General features: G+C 44.8%; 1 protein-coding gene across 2 annotated transcripts in view; it reads left to right on the top strand.

Moving 5' to 3' along the window:
* Positions 1-68: 68 nt before the first annotated feature.
* The window catches only part of STAG3 (stromal antigen 3), a 43049-nt gene continuing 21171 nt past the window's right edge, over positions 69-21946 (top strand). The window contains exons 1-16 of one of the 2 annotated variants that reach the window (XM_032255226.1): positions 69-287; positions 3366-3545; positions 5205-5307; positions 5837-5953; positions 9077-9173; positions 11382-11458; positions 11741-11945; positions 12700-12851; positions 16807-16880; positions 19078-19201; positions 19698-19796; positions 20006-20085; positions 20396-20503; positions 20751-20865; positions 21460-21565; positions 21735-21838. In XM_032255226.1, coding sequence (XP_032111117.1) covers positions 3376-3545; positions 5205-5307; positions 5837-5953; positions 9077-9173; positions 11382-11458; positions 11741-11945; positions 12700-12851; positions 16807-16880; positions 19078-19201; positions 19698-19796; positions 20006-20085; positions 20396-20503; positions 20751-20865; positions 21460-21565; positions 21735-21838 — 1731 coding nt within the window. In that variant the 5' untranslated portion in view covers positions 69-287; positions 3366-3375. The remainder of the gene's footprint in view (positions 288-3365; positions 3546-5204; positions 5308-5836; positions 5954-9076; positions 9174-11381; positions 11459-11740; positions 11946-12699; positions 12852-16806; positions 16881-19077; positions 19202-19697; positions 19797-20005; positions 20086-20395; positions 20504-20750; positions 20866-21459; positions 21566-21734; positions 21839-21946) is intronic. The other variant, XM_032255227.1, reaches the window with a different exon arrangement.

The raw sequence follows: 21946 nt of genomic DNA, 5'->3' as shown, positions 1-21946 counted from the left end.
AGCGCACCGCCAGTGTGACCAAGCCCACGTCACAGGGTAGCACGCCTGAGAGCTTGAGGCCACACGAGACAGTGGAGCGGCGTGACTGAAACGTGGTGCGCACGAGCTCGCACACTTCCAAGCCTCGCGATAGCTACCGGCCCTGGGCGAGCCGTTGGGATTGCGCTTGCGCACAGCGGGCCTCGTGTCTTCCCGCGTTTTTCTGGACTCTTTCGCCACAGGAAAGGCAGCGGCGGCAGGCGTCTGTGCGGAAGGTGGGGTGGCCACAGACACCTGAGGGACCCGAGGTGGGAACCTTACCTGAACCCTGCTCTGTCAGAAGTCGCTCTTCCTGGCGCTAACAGTGAGGTTTCTCTTTGACCCAAGAATACGCCCTACCCCGACCCTCCCGGCCCTGACGGGAAGAGCATTCCTGGGCAGTGCCCACAATGGCCTCCACCACGGAGCCGGAGAATCCCATCCCTAGGCCTCCATAGACTGAGAGTCCACTCTCCTAAGCGCTTGGAAGGCTCCTCGGCCCAAAGCCGCTTACCCCACAGGCAGTCGTAGATATTTTTACCTTCTGGAAAAATAGCGAAGGAACGGCTACTTTTATTCCTTTTGCGTTTCCAGTCTTATTCTCATGGCTCCTCTACCCCAAATCCTTAAGAGCCTCTTGTTCCATTCCAGGTGGAATCAGATGCCAGTCCTCTAGAAACAAAAGGCTGGGGTTTTTTTGTATTTTATTTTATTTATTTATTTTTGAGACGGAGTCTGGGTCACCCATGCTGGAGTGCAGTGGCGTGATCTCGGCTCACTGCAACCTCCGCCTCCCGGGTTCAAGCGATTCTTCTGCCTCAGCCTCCTGAGTAGCTGGGATGACAGGCGTGTGCCACCACGCCTGGCTAACTTTTGTATTTTTAGTAGAGACGGGGTTTCACCATGTTGGTCAGGCTGGTCTGGAACTCCTGACCTCGTGATCCACCCACCTTGGCCTCCCAAAGTGCTGGGATTACGACGTGAGCCACCAAGCCCGGCTTTGTATTTTTATTTTTATTTATTTATTTATTGTTTTTCTTTTTAAAAAACCTGTAAGTTCCCTTGGAGCAGGCAGTTTATACTTCCAAAGCCTCCAGAGGGGTGTGTCTGAAGCTGCCCTGCTGTGTGCCTTACTTGACTTTTTTTTTTTTTTTTTTTTTATTTAGAGACGGGGTTTCACTCATGTTACCCAGGCTGGAGTGCAATGGCGCGATCTCGGCTCACCGCAACCTCCGCCTTCTGGGTTCAGGCAATTCTCCTGCCTCAACCTCCTGAGTAGCTGGGATTACAGGCACGCACCACCATGCCCAGCTAATGTTTTGTATTTTTAGTAGAGACGGGGTTTCACCATGTTGACCAGGATGGTCTCGATATCTTGACCTCGTGATCCACCCGCCTCGGCCTCCCAAAGTGCTGGGATTACAGGCTTGAGCCACCGCGCCCGGCCCGACTTTTTTTTTTAATTTAATTTTTTTTAAAGATGGGGCCTTGCTATGTGGTCCAGGCTGGTCTTGAACTAATGGGCTTAAGCGATCCTCCTGCCTTGGCCTCCCAAAGTACTGGGATTATACGTGGGAGCCACCGTACACCACCACCCTTCGGCTTTTGGAGAGCAATTCCAAACCCACTGCCCAGTTTCTGGGGCCTTGGTGTCTGTAATTCCTTGGTGCCTTAGGTCCACTCTTGGTCTTATTTAATTTATTTGTCTTTACATTTTTTTGAGACAGGGTCTTACTCTGTTGCCCAGGCTGAAGTGCAGTGGTGCAGTCATAGTGATCATCCGGCCTTAGCCTCCCAAGTAGTTGGCATTACAGGTGCATCACCACGCCTGGCTAGTTTTTTGTTTTGTTTTGTTTTTTCGTAGAGACAGGGTCTTGTTATATTTCCCTGGCCTCAAGCAATCCTTCTGCTTCAGGTGCTGAAAGTTCTGGGATTCCAGGTGTGAGCTACTGTAAGCACCTTGCCTTTTTTTTTTTTTTTTTTTTTTTTTTAAGCTATGAGTTAAATTCCCTTGCAGCACGCAGTTTACGCTTCCAAAGCCCTAGAGAGGGCTGTGTCTGAAGCTGCCCTGGTGTGTGCCTTGTTCAGATTTTTTTTTTTTTTTAATGTAAACACATCTCATGTTGCCCAGGCTGGTCTCAAACTGTTGGGGTAAAGTAGTCCTCTTGCCTCAGCCTCCCAAGTAGCTGGGACCACAGGTGTGTGCCACCACACCTACCTAGTTTGTGCTTATTTTTTGTAGAGATGAGGTCTTGCTATGTTGCTCAGGCTGGTCTCGAACTCCTGGGCTCAAGGAGTCCTCCCACCTTAGCTGCCTAAAGTTCTGGGATTACAGAACTTTAGATGTGATCTACCGCACCCAGCGTGCTTAAAGAAACAAACAAAACCTGTGAATTAAATTTCCTTGCAGTAGGCAGTTTGTACTTCCATAGCTTCTAGAGAGAGATGCGTCTGAAGCAACCCTGGTGTGTGACTTCCTTAGCTTTTGGAGAGCAACTCCAAACCTGCTGGCCTGTTTTTGGGGTGGTGTTGTCCTTAATCCCTTGATGCCTTAGGTCAGCTCTTTGTCTTACTCGTTTATTTATTATTTTTTGAGATGGAGTTTTGCTCTTGTTGTTCAAGCTGGAGTGCAGTGGTGCAATCTTGGCTTACCACAATTTCAGCCTTCTGGGTTCAAGAGATTCTCTTGCCTTAGCCTCCCAAGTAGCTGGGATTACAGGCATGCGCCACCACACCCGGCTAATTTTGTATATTTAGTAGAGAGGGGGTTTCTCTATGTTGGTCAGGCTGGTCTCGAACTCTCGACCTCAGGTAGTCGCTCTGTCTCAGCCTCCCAAAGTGCTGGGATTACAGGTGTGAGCCACTATATCCGACAATTTGTCTTATTTATTTATTATTACTTTTTTTTTTTTTTTTAGAGATAGGCTTCTGCTCTGTAGCCCAGGCTGGAGTGCAGTGGTATGATCATAGCTCACTGCAGCCTTGAACTCCTGGACTCAAGCAGTCCTCCCACCTCAGCCTTCTGAATAGCTGAATACAGGCATGAATACAGGCTTGCGCTACTACACCTGGCTAATTATTATTATTATTATTTGTAGAAACGGGATCTTGCTGTGTTGCCCAGGCTGGTCTTGAACACCTGGGGTCAAGCCATCCTCCTGCCTCTGCTTCCCAAAGTGCTGGGATTATAGGCATGAGCCACGGTACCCAGGCTTTGTCCTAGTTTTTGGTGTCATTCACCCGACCCCAGAGTTCTACAGCTATTCTCTTGGAAAGAAAGGGACTGGTCAGTGTTGGGGCTGGAGAAGTGCTCTGATAGGAGCCCTTTCTTCTCTTTCTTTCCCCAGCTGGTTGACCATGCCTACCCTGCCATCTTCATCCTCCTGGCCCCATAGCTCCTCCTCGCCAAGCATATCCTCCCCACTGCAAAGAGCTATGGGATGTGCCAAGAGGGTCTTGTCTGCATCTTCTAGTTCCTCTGCCAGTCTGCCCTTTGATGACAGGGACTCAAGCCATACCTCAGAGGGGTAAGTAGTTGGTGAGAAGATGTTGCATTGTGTAGCCACTTCCTGTGTCCATGGCAGCCTTCCCGTCTTGTTTTCCCACATTGATGATAATATGCATGGGGCTGTGTGAAAACACCAGAAGGGCTATACTCGTTCAGCAGAGTTATCCTCCCTCCAGCTCTAGGTGTTTTTTTTGGCAGTTCTAGATGTTGTAGACATCAAAATAGTAGTACATCCTGTTTTTAATCCATGATCCATCTTGTCTAAACCTATCTTTTTTTTTTTTTTTTTGAGACAGAGTTTCACTCATGTTACCCAGGCTGGAGTGCAATGGCGCGATCTCGGCTCATCGCAACCTCCGCCTCCTGGGTTCAGGCAATTCTCCTGCCTCAGCCTCCTGAGTAGCTGGGATTACAGGCACGCGCCACCATGCCCAGCTAACTTTTTGTATTTTAGTAGAGACGGGGTTTCACCATGTTGACCAGGATGGTCTCGATCTCTTGACCTCGTGATCCACCCGCCTCAGCCTCCCAAAGTGCTGGGATTACAGGCTTGAGCCACCGCGCCCGGCCCATCTAAACCTATCTTAAACACATTGCTGTGTTCAGCATGTACCTCTGGTGGGGGCTAAGAGGTGGCAGCTGGGGGAGTAAAGAGTTCTTTATTTGTTGCCTGGCAAATTGTATATACTTTTTATCTGGTGTCCTCTAGTTCTCCTACTTGGGGATTTTGTAAACAGGTCTGTGTATCTTTATTAATTACCATATATGAGTTTATTCTGTGTAGGTTATAGTAATATGTCTTGGTTTTTTTTTATCTTTCCAGAAGGAAAAAAGCTAATTTCATAAAGATCTGCTTTATACCCTGGCTGTTTTAATTGGCTTTCTTGGAATCATTTCTGTTTGTGTCAGTGCTACTATGGGGGGCCAGATTATATCAGTGTAATAAACTTGATAAGATAGGTGGTTTATGTTTCAAGGGGTGAAATTTAACTCCAGGTACATATTAATCTCCTGTTTATGCATGAGTGATAAATAACTTCCTAAGCCATGATTATTTTTCTCTACAAAGAGCATTGATCTCTCTACCTGCTATGTGAGTATCATTTGATTTTCTTATTCAGACAGACTACTAGGAAGGGTTGTCCTTCCCCTGCCTCAGTTCCTCATTCTTCATCTCCATTGCTTTCACGTGAAAGTTTTCCTTTAAGACTTTGTCCCAGCTGGGCATGGTGACTCATGCTTGTAATCCCAGCACTTTTGGGAGGCTGAGGTGGGTGGATCACCTGAGGTCAGGAGTTTGAGACCAGCCTGGCCAACATGATGAAACCTCATCTCTACTAAAAATACAAAAATTAACTGGGCATGGTGGTGCACGCCTGTAATCCCAGCTACTAGGGAGGCTGAAGTAGGAGAATTGCTTGAACCCTGGAGGCAGAGGTTGCAGTGAGCCAAGCTTGTGCCATTGCACTCCAGCCTGGGTGACAAGAGTAAAACTCCATTTGAAAAAAAAAAAAAAAAAAAAAAGACTTTGTCCCAACTTCCTACTAACAATAAGCTCATTTTTTCTTAAAATCTGAATACGTTTTTTTTTCTCATGGAGATGGGGTTCGGTGAAAGAGAAGCTGTAATTCATTAGCCTTTTATATGGAGGGAGTAGGGTGGCTGTTATTTCTTACAGGAATAGTGACTCTTTGTCAGCTGATGAAGGCAGTGACTTTGAAGACAACTTCAATCGCAGTGTGAGGAAGAGAGCAGCAAAACGACCACCGAAAACAACCCCAGTGAGTCAGCCAGTTTTCTTCTGTTTATGAACCTTGCATGGAAAGAAAGAAAAGAAAAAAGAGGCTCAGGTGATATGGTTAATGAAAGACAAGACTTACAAAGTATTAAGGGACAGAGATAGGAAGAAGACAAATTTTGAAGAGAAAAGAGTAAGAGAAGAGGATGTTAGGATATAGAGATACAGGAGGGGACTGAAGGACGTTTTTTAAAGGGAAAAAATTTAATAAACTTCACAGCAGTATGAAAATCAGTTGTTTCATGGTGGCTCACGCCTGTAATCCCAGCACTTTGGGAGGCCAAGGTGGGTGAATCACGAACTCAGGAGATCAAGACGATCCTAGCCAACATGGTAAAACCCCTGTCTCAAAAAAAAAAAAAAAAAAAAAAAAATCAGTTATTTCAGGTCTAAGTAAATCAGATTCTGCTGTGGAGTTGGCAGCTTAAGCCTACTTGTATGATAATGATGAAACCAAGTGTTAATGTGGCTTTACCTTTTTTTCATATTTCTGATCTTTTTATACATATTAGGTGGCAAAACATCCAAAGAAAGGGTCCCGAGTGGTACATCGTCATAGCCGGAAACAGCCAGAGCTACCAGCCAATGATCTCTTCAGTGCTGTGAAAGCTGCCAAAAGTGACATGCAGGTAAAGCAGTCTCTTACCTTGTTAACACCATCTCCCTTTTTGTAAGGTGGTAAGAACAAGCGTTTTGCAAACTTGATTTGTTGTGAACATTTTAGTGAGTATGACATATCAAGAAAGATGAGATTATGGAGTGAATCCATGGAGCGATAGAAAGGTGACTTTAGAGAGCATGTTCTTTTTTTTGGGACAGTCTCGCTCTGTTGCGCAGGCTGGAGTGCAGTGGCGTGATCTTGGCTCACTGCAGACTCTGCTTCCTGGGTTCAAGCAATCCTCATGCCTCAGCCTCTCAAGTAGCTGGGATTACCCGTATGTGCCACCACACCAGCCATTTTTTGTATTTTTAGTAGAGATGGGGTTTGGCTATGTTGGCCAGGCTGGTCTCGAACTCCTGACCTCAAGTGATCTGCCTGCCTCGGTCTCCCAAAGTGCTGAGATTACAGGCATGAGCCACCGTGCCCAGCTTTGAGACAGCATGTTCTTTTCTTAAAGGTATCACAGGAGTGATTTTGCCTTTATCGATTGACGGAGTTGATGAGGAGAGGCATTGCATGACCTGGGAAGGAAGCTTGGATGTGGGTAGCACCTTGTTCACCCATGTTATTTTTTAGCTCCATCTTGACAATTATACCTAATTATTTTTTCCCTCGCTCTGTTTTTTTTTTCTATAATATTATTGAAGTTCTAGTATCCAAAAGTATACAAAGTTTATATGTAGTTTTAAAAATAAAAATGAAATGATCACCCAGACCTCTAGCCCTAGCTCAAGAAATGAAACAGTAATAGTGTTGTAGAGATCCTTTGTGTTTCTTCTCTCTACACTACCTCACAGTCCCCTTATTACCCATAAACACTAGAGTGAATTTTGTGCTAATCATCTTTTATTATAGTGTTACCACTATGAATGTGTTTTTTAATTATATAAATGAATTTGTAATTCAGGCTTCTGTTATATAATTATTTCAGTTAACATTGTTTGAGATTTGTCCACATTAATGTTAAATTTTATAGTTTCTAGAAAAGTATTTTAAATTTTCAAACATACAGAATTTTGCTAGTTATATTTTCGTTATTTGATTTCTAACTTTATTGCATTGTGGTCATGGAATATGGTGTTTGAAATTTATGTAGGGGCCGGGTGCGGGTGCAGTGGCTCACACCTGCAATCCCAGCACTTTGGGAGGCTGAGGAGGGCAGATCACTTGAGGCCAGGAGTTTGAGACCAGCCTGGCCAACATGGTGAAACCCTGTCTCTACTAAAAATACAAAAATTAGCTGTGTGTCGTGGCGTTTGTCTGTAATCCCAGCTACTTGGGAGGCTGCGGCAAGAGAATTGCTTGAACCCGGCAGGCGGAGGTTGCAGTGAGCTGAGATTGTGCTACTGCACTCCAGCCTGGGTGACAGAGTGAGACTCTGTCTCAAAACAAACAAACAAAAACAAAAGAAATTTACGGAGACTTAGCTTTACGGCCTAGTATTGAATCGGTGCATTCCTTTTATCTTTTCTGTTTATTTTTCTCCTTTGCTTGCTTTCCTTTGGATTTCTATCTTGTATCCCCAGTGTGTTAGTTCTATCCATTCCCCTTCTCCAACAAACAAATTAGACCTTACTATTTTATACAGTCAATGTTTGTTTATACTTACCTACATTTTAATCATTTCAATCATTTTAATCATTTCATCTTTAATCTCGACTCTTCCATATTAGAATATTCTCTCTCATCCTTTACAGTTTTCTTTATAAAGGAGTTTATTAATGAATTCATTAGTTTTTGCTTACATAAAGATGACTTTTACCCCTATTCTTAAAAGACAGTTTTCTGAGTATAGCATTCTAAGATGACTTTTTTTCTCAGCACATTAAAGAGATTATTCTGCTGCTTTCCAACTTCCCTTATTGCTGCTGAAAGTTAGCAAAGTCTAATGTAGTGCTGTTCAATGCAACATTTTGTAATGATGGCAATGTTCTGTATCAATGTTGGCTAGTACAGTATCCACTAGCCACATGTGATTATTGAGCACTTGAAATGTGGCTGATGCAACTGAGAAATTGGATTTTCCATTTTTATTTGATTTTTTTTTTTTTTTTTTGACATGAAGTTTTGCTCTTGTTGTCCAGGCTGGAGTGCAGTGGTGTGATCTCGGCTCACTGCAACCTCCACCTCCTGGGTTCAAGTGATTCTCCTGTCTCAGCCTCCTGAGTAGCTGGGATTATGGGCCCATGCCACCATGCCTGGCCAATTTATTTGTAATAGCCACATGTGGCTAGGGGCTAATGTGTTTGTGCAGGTCTTGTTTGTAAATGTTTTAGTTTGTAAGTATTAAATGCACATTCTTTGTAAGTAATCTCTTTTTTGCTTTGACTCTTTTTTGTTTTTAAGTAATCTCTTTTTTGTTTTTAAGACATTTTTATTTTTGCTTCTGTGTTCTGATGTTATACCTGTAGGATGTTTATACGTGTGAATTTTCTTTTTATTTGTCATGCTTAAGATTCATTAGCTTCCTGGCTCTGAGGATTGGTGCTTTTCAACAAGTATGTATAGAAAATTCTTTTCAGGCCGGGTGTGATGGCTCATGCCTATAATCCCAGCACTTTGGGAGGCCAAGGTGGGCAGACCACCTGGGTTCATGTGATTCTCCTGCCTCAGCCTCCCGAGTAGCTGGGACTGTATACAGGTGTGCACCACCATGCCCAGTTATTTTTGGTATTGTTGGTAGAGATGGGGTTTCGCCATGTTGGCCAGGATGGTCTTGATCTCTTGACCTCATGATCCACCCGCCTCGGCCTCCCACAGTGCTGGGATTACAGGCTTGAGCCACCGCGCCCGGCCTTGTGCTATAACTTTTAAAGCTTATACAAATAAGAGTGCCAAACTGTGAACTTAAAAAGTAGGTGTATAAATATTTTAAATCAATATTACTTGGAAAATAAACATATAAACCAATATGCTATTTTCTTTACCTGTTAAATATTGGGAGTTCTTTACATTTTTAAAAGAAAATTTAAAAATTATAAAAAAAAAAAAAAAAAGAGAAGTTTAGATGCATCAACTGGGAAGATCATACAGGATTTCTGTTCTGTCATATTGCCAGGAAAGAAGTCATCTACATTTTTTTTTTTCCTAGTCTTTGGTAGATGAGTGGCTGGATAGCTACAAGCAAGACCAGGATGCAGGATTTCTGGAGCTCGTTAATTTTTTCACCCGATCTTGCGGATGTAAAGGTGAGGAAACTGCTCTCCCTTTCTAATTCCCAGCCTTTTGCTCCTATGTTATGAAATTCTTTCTCCATTTAGATAAGTAGGATTAGATATTTCCTATGTAAAGGAAGACGGTAAAGCATTAGAAAAATTCTACTTATTTAGGCTGGGCGCTGTGGCTCACACCTATGGTCCCAGCACTTTGGGAGGCCAAAGTGGCTGGATCACTTGAGACCAGGAGTTTAAGACCAGCCTGGGCAACATGGTGAGACCCCTACTAAGATAAGAAAAATTACTTGCGTATGGTGGATTGGGACTGTAGTGCCAGATACTCAGGAGGCTGAGGCATGAGAATTGCTTGAACCCGGGAGGTAGAGGTTACAGTGAACCGAGATAGCACCACTGCATTCCAGCCTGGGTGACAGAGCCAAACTGTCTCCAAAAAAAAAAAAAAAAAAAAAAAAATGCTGGGCGCGATGGCTCAAGCCTGTAATCCCAGCACTTTGGGAGGCTGAGACGGGTGGATCACGAGGTCAAGAGATCGAGACCATCCTGGTCAACATGGTGAAACCCCGTCTCTACTAAAACTACAAAAAATTAGCTGGGCATGGTGGTGCGTGCCTGTAATCCCAGCTACTCAGGAGGCTGAGGCAGGAGAATTGCCTGAACCCAGGAGGCGGAGGTTGCGGTGAGCCGAGATTGCACCATTACACTCCAGCCTGGGTAACGTGAGTGAAACTCGATCTCAAAAAAAAAAAAAAAAAAAAAAAAAAGGAAAGGTTTCACTTATTTAACTAAATTTTTTATTGATAAATATGGGCAGTGATCCAGTAGGGATCCATGTTGATTTGGAGGCAAGACACTTTGGGGAAAAAGAACTAATCATGCTTATGTGATGACACAAATTTGAAGACACCCTTTAGCCTTTCTATATGCAATAATCTCTTATTACTCTTTATTTCCCAGCTACTTTGCCCATATTTCTCCTCTGTAGCTGTGGTACCCTCAGAATTCTTAATGTCATGGCTTAATTTATTGGGACAGATGGTCTCAGTCAGACTGTATTATGTAAGAAATCAGCATCTGGCCTAGTTTTATTGCTCTTTTTGTTTTTTGTTTGTTTGTTTTTTTGAGACAGAGTCTCACTCTGTTGCCCAGGTTGGAGTGCAGTGGCTTAGTCTCAGCTCACAGCAACCTCCACATCCTGGGTTTAAGCAGTTCTCGTGCCTTAGCCTCCCAAGTAGCTGGGATTACAGGTGTGTGCCACCACACCCAGCTGATTTTTGTATTTTTAGTAGAGACGGGGTTTCACCGGTCTGGTTGTGAACTCCTGACCTCAGGTGATCCACCTGCCTTGGCTTTCCAAAGTGTTGGGATTACAGGAGTGAGCCACTGTGCCTGGCCTGTTTTTTTTTTTTTTAATTTTTTTATTTTATTTTTTTAAAGCACAGTTTTTGACTGCTTAAGTCCTTTCTTTCTTCTTCTTCTTTTTTTTTTTTCTAAAGCAAATCCTGCCTCAGGTTTATTTGTACAAATAGTGCAGGAGGACACTAGTCCTTCTGTCCTCACATTGATAGATCTCTACTCTGAAGCCTTTGTACGGGCTTGGGCACCTTTGGGAGCCTCAGCTAGAACTGAAACTGGAGCTGCAGCCTGGGCCTTCATTTGATCCTTGGCCTTGGGCTGGCACACCCTGAGCCCCTTGGCAATGTGGGCACAAACATGCTTCCCAAACTTGGGACAAGTAGTGTAGGCAAGTGGGCTTAACTTCCTTGGGCGTTACAAGGGCCTTGATAGCCTTGGCATGTGTACTCATGGCCTTGCCATTGTTGACCTGCATTTTCTTTGGGCCCTTCTTGTTGTGCTTCTTGGCAAAGTGTATATTCCTCAGGAACTTGGGTTCCATCCCCTTAAGAGATTTCTATCTTTGTGATCAGGGTTTCTTGATGTCATTTCTGTGCCATTTTCAGCCAGGTTATGTGAGGTATGGTTCTTGGACTTGGCCATATCTGCATCGTAACCCATGGCTCCCTTCCTTTGGATTTTTAGAGAGATTACCTTATAGCAGATACGTAGTTGGTTGGTGGCAGACTGTTGACTAGGATTCAGGTCCTCTGATTCCCCACCTAACTCTTTGTGGTATGTTCCTTTCCTCGTCTTCAGGTATATCTGTAAATGATCACAGTGTCCTGTTATTTTCCTTGTAAGCACCTCATATCCTTCATTCTTTAGGCACTGTGACCCCTGAGATGTTCAAGAAGATGTCCAACTCAGAGATCATCCAGCACCTAACAGAGCAGTTTAATGAGGTGGAAGAAGACAACCAGGATCCTCTTACCCTTTTTATTTCAAAACACAACGCCTATTATCCCCTTCTTGTTGATTTTGTGAAATAAGGTAGCTTTTAGAAGGAGGAGTTTGGTCTCTTGGGGCTAAAAGAGATCTGAATATGCCTCTCAAATTGGGGAGAATATCAGGAAATTAGGTGTAATATATATTTTTACTAGACTGTTGGGTTTTGACATCCAAGCCCCTATGACTTCATGGACCTAGTAATAACTTTCCCATCCTTTCCATATGTCCTTTTGTAGGACTCAGGGGACTATCCTCTGACAGCTCCAGGTCCATCCTGGAAGAAGTTCCAGGGCAGCTTCTGTGAGTTTGTGAGGACTTTGGTCTGTCAGTGCCAGTACAGCCTTCTCTATGATGGTTTCCCTATGGACAATCTCATCTCCCTGCTCACTGGCCTCTCAGACTCACAAGTCCGTGCCTTCCGTCACACTAGCACCCTGGCTGGTGAGCACTGGTTTTTACTCTGTGGACATTCTCCTGGGGATTTATAGGACTTACCTCTGTTCTCTGATTCAGGGTCTCTTCTTTCCTACCTGCATCTTGACTCTTCACTTCAAGGCCATGCCTCTTTTATCTAAACTTCAATCCAGTTTCTCACTAGGGGTATTCTGAGAAGGGGTAGATCACAGCAACAATTTCCAGGCTTGATATTTTTGTCAGAGCTTACCACTGGGGATATGCCGAAGGTTAAAAGAAGACCACAAGAGTGGGCCAGGCATGGTGGCTTACGCCTATAATCCCAGCAGTTTGGGATCCCTGCCAAGGCAGGTGGATCACCTGAGGTCGGCAGATTACCTGAGGCTGGGAGTTCGAGACCAGCCTGACCAACATGGAGAAATCCTGTCTCTGCTAAAAATGCAAAATTAGTGGTGGTGCATGCCTGTAATCTCAGCTACTCGGGAGGCTGAGGCAGGAGAATTGCTTGAACCTGGAAGGAGGAGGTTGTGGTGAGCTAAGATCGCGCCATTATACTCCAGCCTGGGCAACAAGCGAAACTCCATTTAAAAAAAAAAAAAGAAGACAACAGGAGTTAGAGGGGAACAATCTACTCCAGGACAGGCAGTCTTAGAATTTTAGGGTCACCCTGTTCTGGCTTCTCATTTTCATTGCCATTCTTTCCTTCTATTTTTTCCTTCTACCCATACTCTCTCCTCTGACCTAAGTAATGATTTATTTATCTCTTTTGCCTTACTCAAAGCCATGAAATTGATGACCTCCCTGGTAAGAGTTGCTCTCCAGCTGAGTCTGCACCAAGATAACAATCAGCGTCAGTATGAGGCTGAACGAAACAAGGGGCCAGGGCAGAGGTCACCTGAGCGGCTGGAGAGCCTGTTGGAGAAACGCAAAGAGGTGAGGAGTGTTCCCTGCTTTTTTCTTCCCTTTCTCCCAACTGGCACCCACTTCTGCCACGGACCCCTTATCAAGCCATGGGCATTCTTTCAAGATCGTGAATAATGGAGTCTGGCAATAGTTTCATAGACCCATCCTGTAAGGGGCCATTGCATGCTCATTTTTTTTCTGGGTTGTGGGCTCAATAAATCATGTCTAATTTAGAGTTCTCTATAATTCCACTTTTGCTCAGTTTTTCTTTGTCTGCACTTATTGTCAGAAGTGTTTAAGTGCCATACCTGCCTGTCATGCAGGGAATTAAGTTTTGACCTACTTGTCAAGTGTGTATTGTGCAAGTGACCACAGGAGTACCAAAAGCCAACTGTTGACAAGGGAGGCCAAATTTTCAAGGAATGGAAAGAGCACAGGCCTTCCAGTGAACTCCTGGTTTTAAATTGTTCCATTTAGTCACTAGCTCAATAGCCTTATGTAACCTCTCTTCAGTTTTCTTTAAAAAAAAAAAAAAAAAGGGATAATCTCACCTTTTTGTGGAGAATAAATGAGATGATGAGTAAATTGCCTCGCTTGGCACATAGTAGATACTTGTTTTGTTTCCTTTTAAACTTAAAGACGACCACTGGAGGGCAATAAGCCATAGCAAAATCTTTTACACTGATGACATTTTTAATCAGATGGGTCTGTCATAAGACTAACACTACTGATGTTTTCGCCTCACTCTCTGTTAGTGTCTAAGACCCTTCCTATGAGGTTGGCAGGTCTCGCCATGTCTGACCATATTATTTGGCTGTTTTTCCAGCCCTCACAAAAGATCTCTTCTGTTCTAAATCATTAGAGAAGGAAACTTTTTACTTTCCTCATTCTCTTGTTATTTTTCATTGTCAGGTTGATCTTGAAAGCTTATGTGTATTAACAGATCTATCCTGGATTTTAAATAATGTACACTAGTGCGCATCTTTCTTTTTCTTTTCTTTCTTTCTTTTTTTTTTTTTTTGGATGGAGTTTGCTCTTGTTGCCCATACTGGAGTGGAATGGCACAATCTCAGCTCATTGCAACCTCTGCCTCCTGAGTTCAAGTGATACTCCTGCCTCAGCCTCTCGGGTAGCTGGGAATACAGGCATGTGCCATCATGCCCGGCTAATTCTGTATATTTAATAGAGACCGGGTTTCTCCATGTTGGTCAGGATGGTCTCGAACTCCCGACCTCAGGTAATCTGCCTGCTTCGGCCTCCCAAAGTGTTGGGATTACAGGCGTGAGCCACCTCGCACCCTGCCGAATCTTTTGTTTCTTTACCTTTTTTTACCTTTTTTTTTTTTTTTTTTTTAGCTTCTCTGGGCTCTTGCTTAATCAATTATTATTATAATTCCCCCATTTTTTCCTTAATTTCTTCCTCCCCAATATTTTCTTTTTCTTTCTTTCTTTCCTTTTTTTTTCGAGATGGAGTCTCGCTCTGTCACCAGGCTGGAGTGCAGTGGCACAATCTTGGCTCACTGCAACCTCCGCCTCCCTAGCTTAAGTGATTCTCCTGCCTCAGCCTCCTGAGTAGCCGGAACTACAGGCGCTCACCTCCATGCTTGGCTAATTTTTTTGTATTTTTAGTAGAGACGGGGTTTCATCGTGTTAGCCAGGTTGGTCTCCTCCTGACCTCACGATCCACCTACCTCAAGCTCCCAAAGTGCTAAGATTACAGGCGTGAGCCACTGTGCCCCACCAGGCCTTAGAATTTTTAAAATGGTAAATTGAGTATTGGCTTGAGCTTAAAGTCACCAACTGCATTAGGCCCTAACAAGGAGTTAGACCATCCTTTGAAGCTAGGCATTGGGTTTTCCTCAATTGCTGTAAAAGTCCTAGATGGCATTTTCCAATATGAGGCAGTTTTGTCCACATTAAAAATTTGTTTAATGTATCCACTTTCATCAGTGATCTTAACTAGATTTTGTTGATAACTTGTTGCTTCTCTAGCAATATTTGCTGCTTCACCTTGTACTTCTATGTTATGGAGATAGCTTCTTTTCTTAAACCTCATGAACTAACTTCTAGCTTCAAACTTTTCTTCTGTGGCTTCCTTAACTTTGCTCAGCCTTCATAGAATGGAAGACAGCTGGGACACTGATCTGGATTGGGCTTTGGCCAAAGGGAATGTTGTGGTTGGTTTGATCTTCTATTCTGACTGCTAAAACTGTCTTTGTATCAACAATAAGACTCACTTTCTTACCCTTTCTGTGTTCACTGGAGTAGCATTTTTAATTTCTTTCAAGAATTTTTCTTTTGCATTCACAACAATGGCTGTTTGGCACAAGAGGCCTAGGTATTGGCCTGTCTTGGCTTTCAACGTGCTTTTCTCACTAAACTTAATTTTTTTTTTTTTTTTTTTTTTTTTGGAGACAGAGTCTCACTCTGTTGCCCAGGCTAGGGTGCAGTGGCATGATCTTGGCTCACTGCAACCTCTGCCTCCCAGGTTCAAGCGATTCTCCTGCCTCAGCCTCCTGAGTAGCTGGGATTACAGGCACTGTATTTTTAGTAGAGACGGGGTTTCACTATGTTAGTCACGCTGGTCTCTAACTGACCTCAATTGATTTGCCAGCCTTGGCAAGTGTGAGCCACTGGGCCTGGCCTCTAAGCTTAATCATTTCTGGCTTTTGATTTCAAGTGAGAGACATGTAACTCTTCCTTTCATTTGAACACTTTCACAGTTGTTAATTAGCCTAATTACAATATTTTTGTGTCTCAAGGAATAGGGAGACCTGAGGAGAGAGAGAGAGACAGGGAAACTGTTGGTAGAATAGTAAGAACACAGACAACATTTGTTAAGTTTGCCATCTTATGGCAACCCCAAAATAGTTACAGTAGTAACATCAGGCTAGATGTGGTGGCCCATGCCTGTGGTCCCAGCACTTTGAGAGGATCGCTTGAGCCCAGGACTTCAAGAACAGACTGGGCAAACATAGGGAGACCCTGTCTCTACAAAAAAAAATTTGTTTTAACTAGCCAGATGTGGTGGCATGCACCTGTACTGCTCGCTACTTGGGAGGCTGAGGCAGGAAGATCGCTTGATTCCAGGAGGTGAAGGCTACCGTGAGCCATGGTCATACCACTTTACTTCAGGCTGGGTGACAGAGTGAGACCCTGTGTCATTAAAAAAAAAATAGCATTAAATATTACTGATCACAGATCACCATAACAGATAACATAATGAAAAAGTTTGAAATATTGTGAGAATTACTAAAACGTGCCACAGGGACTCAAAGTGAGGATATGCTGTTAGAAAAATGGCACTGATAGGTATGCTTAATGCCAGGTTGTCACACACCTTTAGTTTGTTGGAAAAAAAAAAAACCAGGCCGGGCACGGTGGCTCACACCTGTAATACCAGCACTTTGGGAGGCTGAGGCGGGTGGATCACAAGGTCAAGAGATCAAGACCATCCTGGTTAACATGGTGAAACCCTGTCTCTACTAAAAATACAAAAAATTAGCTGGGCATGGTGGTGCGTGCCTGTAATCCCAGCTACTCAGGAGGCTGAGGCAGGAGAATTGCCTGAACCCAGGAGGCGGAGGTTGTGGTGAGCCGAGATCGCGCCATTGCACTCCAGCCTGGGTAACAAGAGCGAAACTCCGTCTCGGGGGGGGGCGGAACCACAGTGTCTGCAAAACAATAAAGCAAAGATACAGTAAAGCATGATATGCCTGTATAATACCAGCTAGGGCATCTGAATAGTCAGAATAACCACATGCAGAGGGGATATTACTTTTACTAAACAGAAACCTTTGAGACATTAGTTGACTATACAGCTTCTTCCAGAATTAGAAGGTTTAAAAGGCAGCATAGGATGCCAGGGGTTCACACTATCCTGTAATAAACAGGAAGTAGGTAGAAGTTGTACTTTTTCTATATCTTCATGGCCTTATGCTTATTAGGGTGCAAGAGAGATTAACCCATTTCTCTGTGTTCTCCAGCTCCAAGAGCATCAAGAGGAGATTGAAGGGATGATGAATGCCCTTTTCAGGGGTGTCTTTGTTCATCGGTACAGGTGAGCTAATGGACTTCTCTCATTGAAGCAGCTGGCCCTCGGTTATGGAATCTGAGGACGTGAACAGGGTCCCCCCACCTCAAACCCGTAGTTATTTGGTTAGTCCTAGAATTAATGTGGCTGGAGCAAAAACTCTTAACACTTGTTTCCAATTGGTGAGGTTTAGTTTATCCCCGCCTACAAAGGATCTTGTTAGTGTTTCTGGGAGAAAGTAGGAGAAGGAGGCATTGCTGAATATTTTCCTGCTCCAGCTTTGCCCCAGATCTGCCCCAGCTCCTCGTCTTTCTGGGGCTGTGATCTGGAGGATAAGAGCAGAGAACTGAAAGGCGGGGCTTTTCTAAGGGATGTGTGCAGCCTGGTGAGTCTTTTCTTGGCCCAGTGTTTTGTTTCACTGTGTGAAGGGCATGGGAGTTTTATGTTGTTTAGTGACCTGATCAAGTTAAGAAGAGTATCTGTAGACCGGGCATGGTGGCTCATGCCTGTAATCCCAGCACTCTGGGAGGCCGAGGTGGGCGGATCACCTGAGGTCGGGAGTTCAAGACCAGCCTGACCAACATGGAGAAAGCCCGTCTCTACTGAAAATACAAAATTAACCCGGTGTGGTGGTGCATGCCTGTAATCCCAGCTACTTGAGAGGCTGAGGCAGGAGAATCACTTGAAATCAGGAGGCGGAGGTTGCGGTGAGCCAAGATTACGCCATTGCACTCCAGCCTGGGCAACAAGAGCGAAACAAGGTGAAATGGTCACAAAAAACAAAAAAAAAAAAACAAAACCTCTAACCTGGGCAACAGGTGGAGTGGTGGTTTAACATTTTTTTTTTTCTTTTTTGAGACAGAGTCTCGCACTGTTGCCCGGCTGAAGTACAATGGCGCAATCTGGGCTCACTGCAACCTCCACCTCCTGGGTTCATCCAGTTATCCTGCCTCAGCCTCCTGAGTAGCTGGGATTACAGGTGCACACCACCACACCTGGCTAATTGTTTGTAATTTTAGTAGAGACAGGGTTTCACTGTGTTGACCAGACTGGTCTCGAACTGCTGACCTCCTAATCTGCCCGCCTTGGTTTCTCAATGTGCCAGGATTACAGATGTGAGCCACTGCCCCTGGTCGTGTTTAACTGTTTTATGGGTTGGTTACAGAAAGAAAATATTTACTAACTGGCTGTGGCACATTTTTGTAGTTACAGCTACTTGAGAGGCCAAAGTCGGAAGATGACTTGAACCCAGGAGTTCAAGGCCAGCTTGGGCAACATAGCAAGAGACCCCATCCCTTAAAAAAAAGAAAAGAGGCCGGGCGCGGTGGCTCAAACCCGTAATCCCAGCACTGTGGGAGGCCGAGGTGGGTGAATCACGAGGTCACGTGATCGAGACCATCCTGGTCAACATGGTGAAACCCCGTCTCTACTAAAAATACAAAAAATTAGCTGGGCATGGTGGCGCGTGCCTGTAATCCCAGCGACTCAGGAGGCTGGGGCAGGAGAATTGCCTGAACCCGGGAGGCGGAGGTTGCGGTGAGCTGAGATCGCGCTATTGCACTCCAGCCTGGGTAACAAGAGTGAAACTCCGTCTCAAAAAAAAAAAAAAAAAAAAGAAAACAAAGTATTTACATGTATTTTTATATATATATATATATATATATGTATGTATACACACACATATATAGTATGTATATACACATACATATATATAAGTATAGACACACATATATACATACATATATATGTGTGTGTATGTATACATATACATACACACAAAATATTTACATCAGGAGGAAGAAGTGAAAGTTATGGCTAGGCACGATGGCTCACGCCCGTAATCCCAGCACTTTGGGAGGCCAAGGTGGGCAGGTCACGAGGTCAGGAGATTGAAACCATTCTGGCCAACATAGTGAAACCCCGTCTCTACTAAATACAAAAAAAATTAGCTAGGTGTGGTGGCGTGTGCCTGTAATCCCAGCTACCTGGGGCGCTGAGGCAGGAGAATTGCTTGAACCTGGGAGTTGGAGGTTGCAGTGAGCCAAGATCACACAACTGCACTCCAGCCTGGTGATGGAGCAAGATTCTGTCTCAAAATAAAGGCAGGGTGTACATGGCATTTCAAGAAAATAAATTCTTCCATGAGAGGGAGTTATCTGGTAGGATGGAAAGTGAGTGTGGAGAGAGAGTGGCTATAAGAGTCAACTTATCTGTCTGTGTTTAGGGATGTCCTTCCTGAGATCCGTGCTATCTGCATCGAGGAAATTGGTTGTTGGATGCAAAGCTACAGTACTTCTTTCCTCACTGACAGCTATTTAAAATATATTGGTTGGACACTGCATGATAAGGTGGGATTTGAGCCAGTCTCCTTTCTCGTTTCCCTCATCTTTTTCCTGTCCTAGGACATTTCACCTTTTTCTGGTCCTGCCACAGATATTTTACATAGTGAGCAATGATTAATCCATCAAGGCGCTGAACCTTGAAACTCCCCTAGCACTGGGGAGGGTAGGATAAGGTAGAGAAAGACATATCCAGGAGATTAAATGCCTCAAAACATGAGGTACAGGGAGAGAGACTTTACTATGGAAGAGAGTTATTGATGGATGGTAATGCAGGTGCCAAGGGGGCAGCCAAAGGGTCCTTCTCATCATGAGTCCTGCTGTGATCCTTTTGTTTTTTAAGTAAGAAGACAGCTGTTAATTGTTTCTGACATCTCAGAGTCCTCAGTATAGGGGACACCCAAGTTAGAATGAGGGATCAGAGAGGGGAGTCTGAAGGCTTAGTAGGGGCAAGTAGAGGGTGGTCAGTCCTGTTTCCATTTTCCTGGTTTTCCCTCCTTACCAGCACCGGGAAGTCCGTCTGAAGTGCCTGAAGGCCCTGAAAGGGCTGTACGGCAACCAGGACCTGACCACACGCTTGGAGCTCTTCACCAGCCGCTTCAAGGTGAAATGGGTGGTGCTCCTTGACTTGGTTCTTTGTTGTGTTCCTGTTTCCCCACCTTGTATCTTTCCACCCCTCAGGGTCTAACATATCTTGGCTATCCCAGCATCTGCCTCTACGTAGGCCCTCTCTTTAAGAATCTCTGATTCTAAGAGAACAGAATGTTTGGAATGGGTGTAATGAGATATTGAGTGACTTTCTCCTTTCTGCAGGACCGGATGGTTTCTATGGTCATGGACAGAGAGTACGATGTGGCAGTGGAGGCCGTCAGGTTACTGATACTTATCCTTAAGTGAGTCCTGGGAAGAGGGGAGGCAAGTGTCTCAGACCTTTGCCCTTCTAGGGTCCTTTTCCTCCACCTGTCACAGCTGACTCTTCCGTCTGTGCAGGTTGAAAGACTGAGGCCATTCCTGAGTTGCAGGATCTCAAGGGGGGAATCTTTCTGTCTTCTCTAACTCCCCATACTCCTTTGTCTTCCACTCTCTATTTAGAAGTTCTTTGTGAGTTATGTCCTTGTTGCTTTTGCCTTTTTGTTTCTAGCTTTGATTGTGCCAGAAGACAGTGTCCCTATTCACACACTCTTTCTGCTTTTCTGTGGGCAGGAACATGGAAGGGGTGCTGACAGATACGGACTGCGAGAGCATCTACCCCGTTGTGTATGCCTCAAATCGAGCCCTGGCCTCTGCTGCGGGTGAATTTCTGTACTGGAAGTGAGTGGGGCTCCTTTTATGTTTCTTTAACACCACCCTCTCGGTTTCCCTCCCCTGTCTGCTGCTGCTCTGCCTAAGGCCTCCCCATCTCTATGTAAGTCTCTCGTGTCTCCTTTTCTCTCTCAGCTCCTTGGGGCTTTCCTTAGCTCTGCACCTCCTATTCCTTTATCATCTCCGTGGGCCATCTCTTCATTACATTCCTTGTTTCCTCCCGTGCTGAGCCCTTTCCTCGTGTCCATTCCACCAGGCTCTTCTACCCTGAGTGCGAGATAAGAACGATGGGTGGAAGAGAGCGACGCCAGAGCCCAGGCGCCCAGAGGACTTTCTTCCAGCTTCTGCTGTCCTTCTTTGTGGAGAGTGAGGTGACATATGCAGAGACGAAGTCTAGCTGTTGTGCATAAGACCTATAAGTGGGCTGGGCTTGGTGGCTCAGGGCTGTAAGCCCAGCACTTTGGAAGGCTGAGGTGGGAGGAGCCTTTGAGCCCAGGAGTTTGAGACTAGTCTGGGCAACATAGTGAAACTCTGTCTCTACCAAAAAAAAAAAAAAAGACTGGGCGCGGTAGCTCACAATTGTAATCTCAGCACTTTGGGCGGCCGAGGCAGGCAAATCACAAGGTCAGGAGTTAAAGACCAGCCTGACCAAGATGATGAAACCCCGTTTGCTAAAAATACAAAAATAAGCCGGGCGTGGTGTTGCATGCCTCTAATTACAGCTACTCAGGAGGCTGAGGCAGGAGAATCACTTGAACCGGGAGGTAGAGGTTGCAGAGAGCCTAGATGTACTACTGCACTCCAGCCTGGATGACAGAGAAAGACTCTGTCTCGGAAAAGAAAAAAAAAAAGTGGAGAAGGATGGAGGTGGACACTATGGGAAGGAAAGCAATATTTAATCAGTAACCACTTCCTAGGGTATTTTAACATGTCATCACTATCTCTCCATGCACCTCCTTCCACAGCTCCATGACCATGCTGCTTACTTAGTAGATAGCCTGTGGGACTGTGCAGGCGCTCAGCTGAAGGACTGGGAGAGTCTGACAAGCCTGCTGCTGGAGAAGGACCAAAGTGTGTGCCACATGGAGCCAGGGAACCTTTCACCTCCTAGGGTGAAACCGGGAGAGATTGCTGGCCTGACTTGGACAAGGCAGCAATGGGTGGCATAGGGTTGGGGGAACTTGGAGTTGGAAGGTGGCTAATCTTTGATTCTATGTTTTTTATCCTTCTGCCACTTCAGACCTGGGTGATGTACAAGAGAGCACACTGATAGAAATCCTTGTGTCCAGTGCTCGGCAAGCTTCCGAGGGGCACCCGCCTGTGGGGCGGGTCACTGGGAGGAAGGTATGGTGTGAGGGTGGATTCGGTAGGTCAGCAGTACTCAATCCTGATAGGCATTGTACATCCTTATCCTCCAGACTGAGGTTAGGGTGCTCCTTCTACCTTTTTTTT

Source organism: Sapajus apella, unplaced genomic scaffold, assembly GCF_009761245.1.
Source record: "Sapajus apella isolate SASKATOON/1434 unplaced genomic scaffold, GSC_monkey_1.0 scaffold88, whole genome shotgun sequence".
NCBI lineage: Eukaryota > Metazoa > Chordata > Mammalia > Primates > Cebidae > Sapajus > Sapajus apella.
Note: the sequence above shows the minus strand (reverse complement) of the source record. Positions and strands in the feature narration are given on the sequence as shown.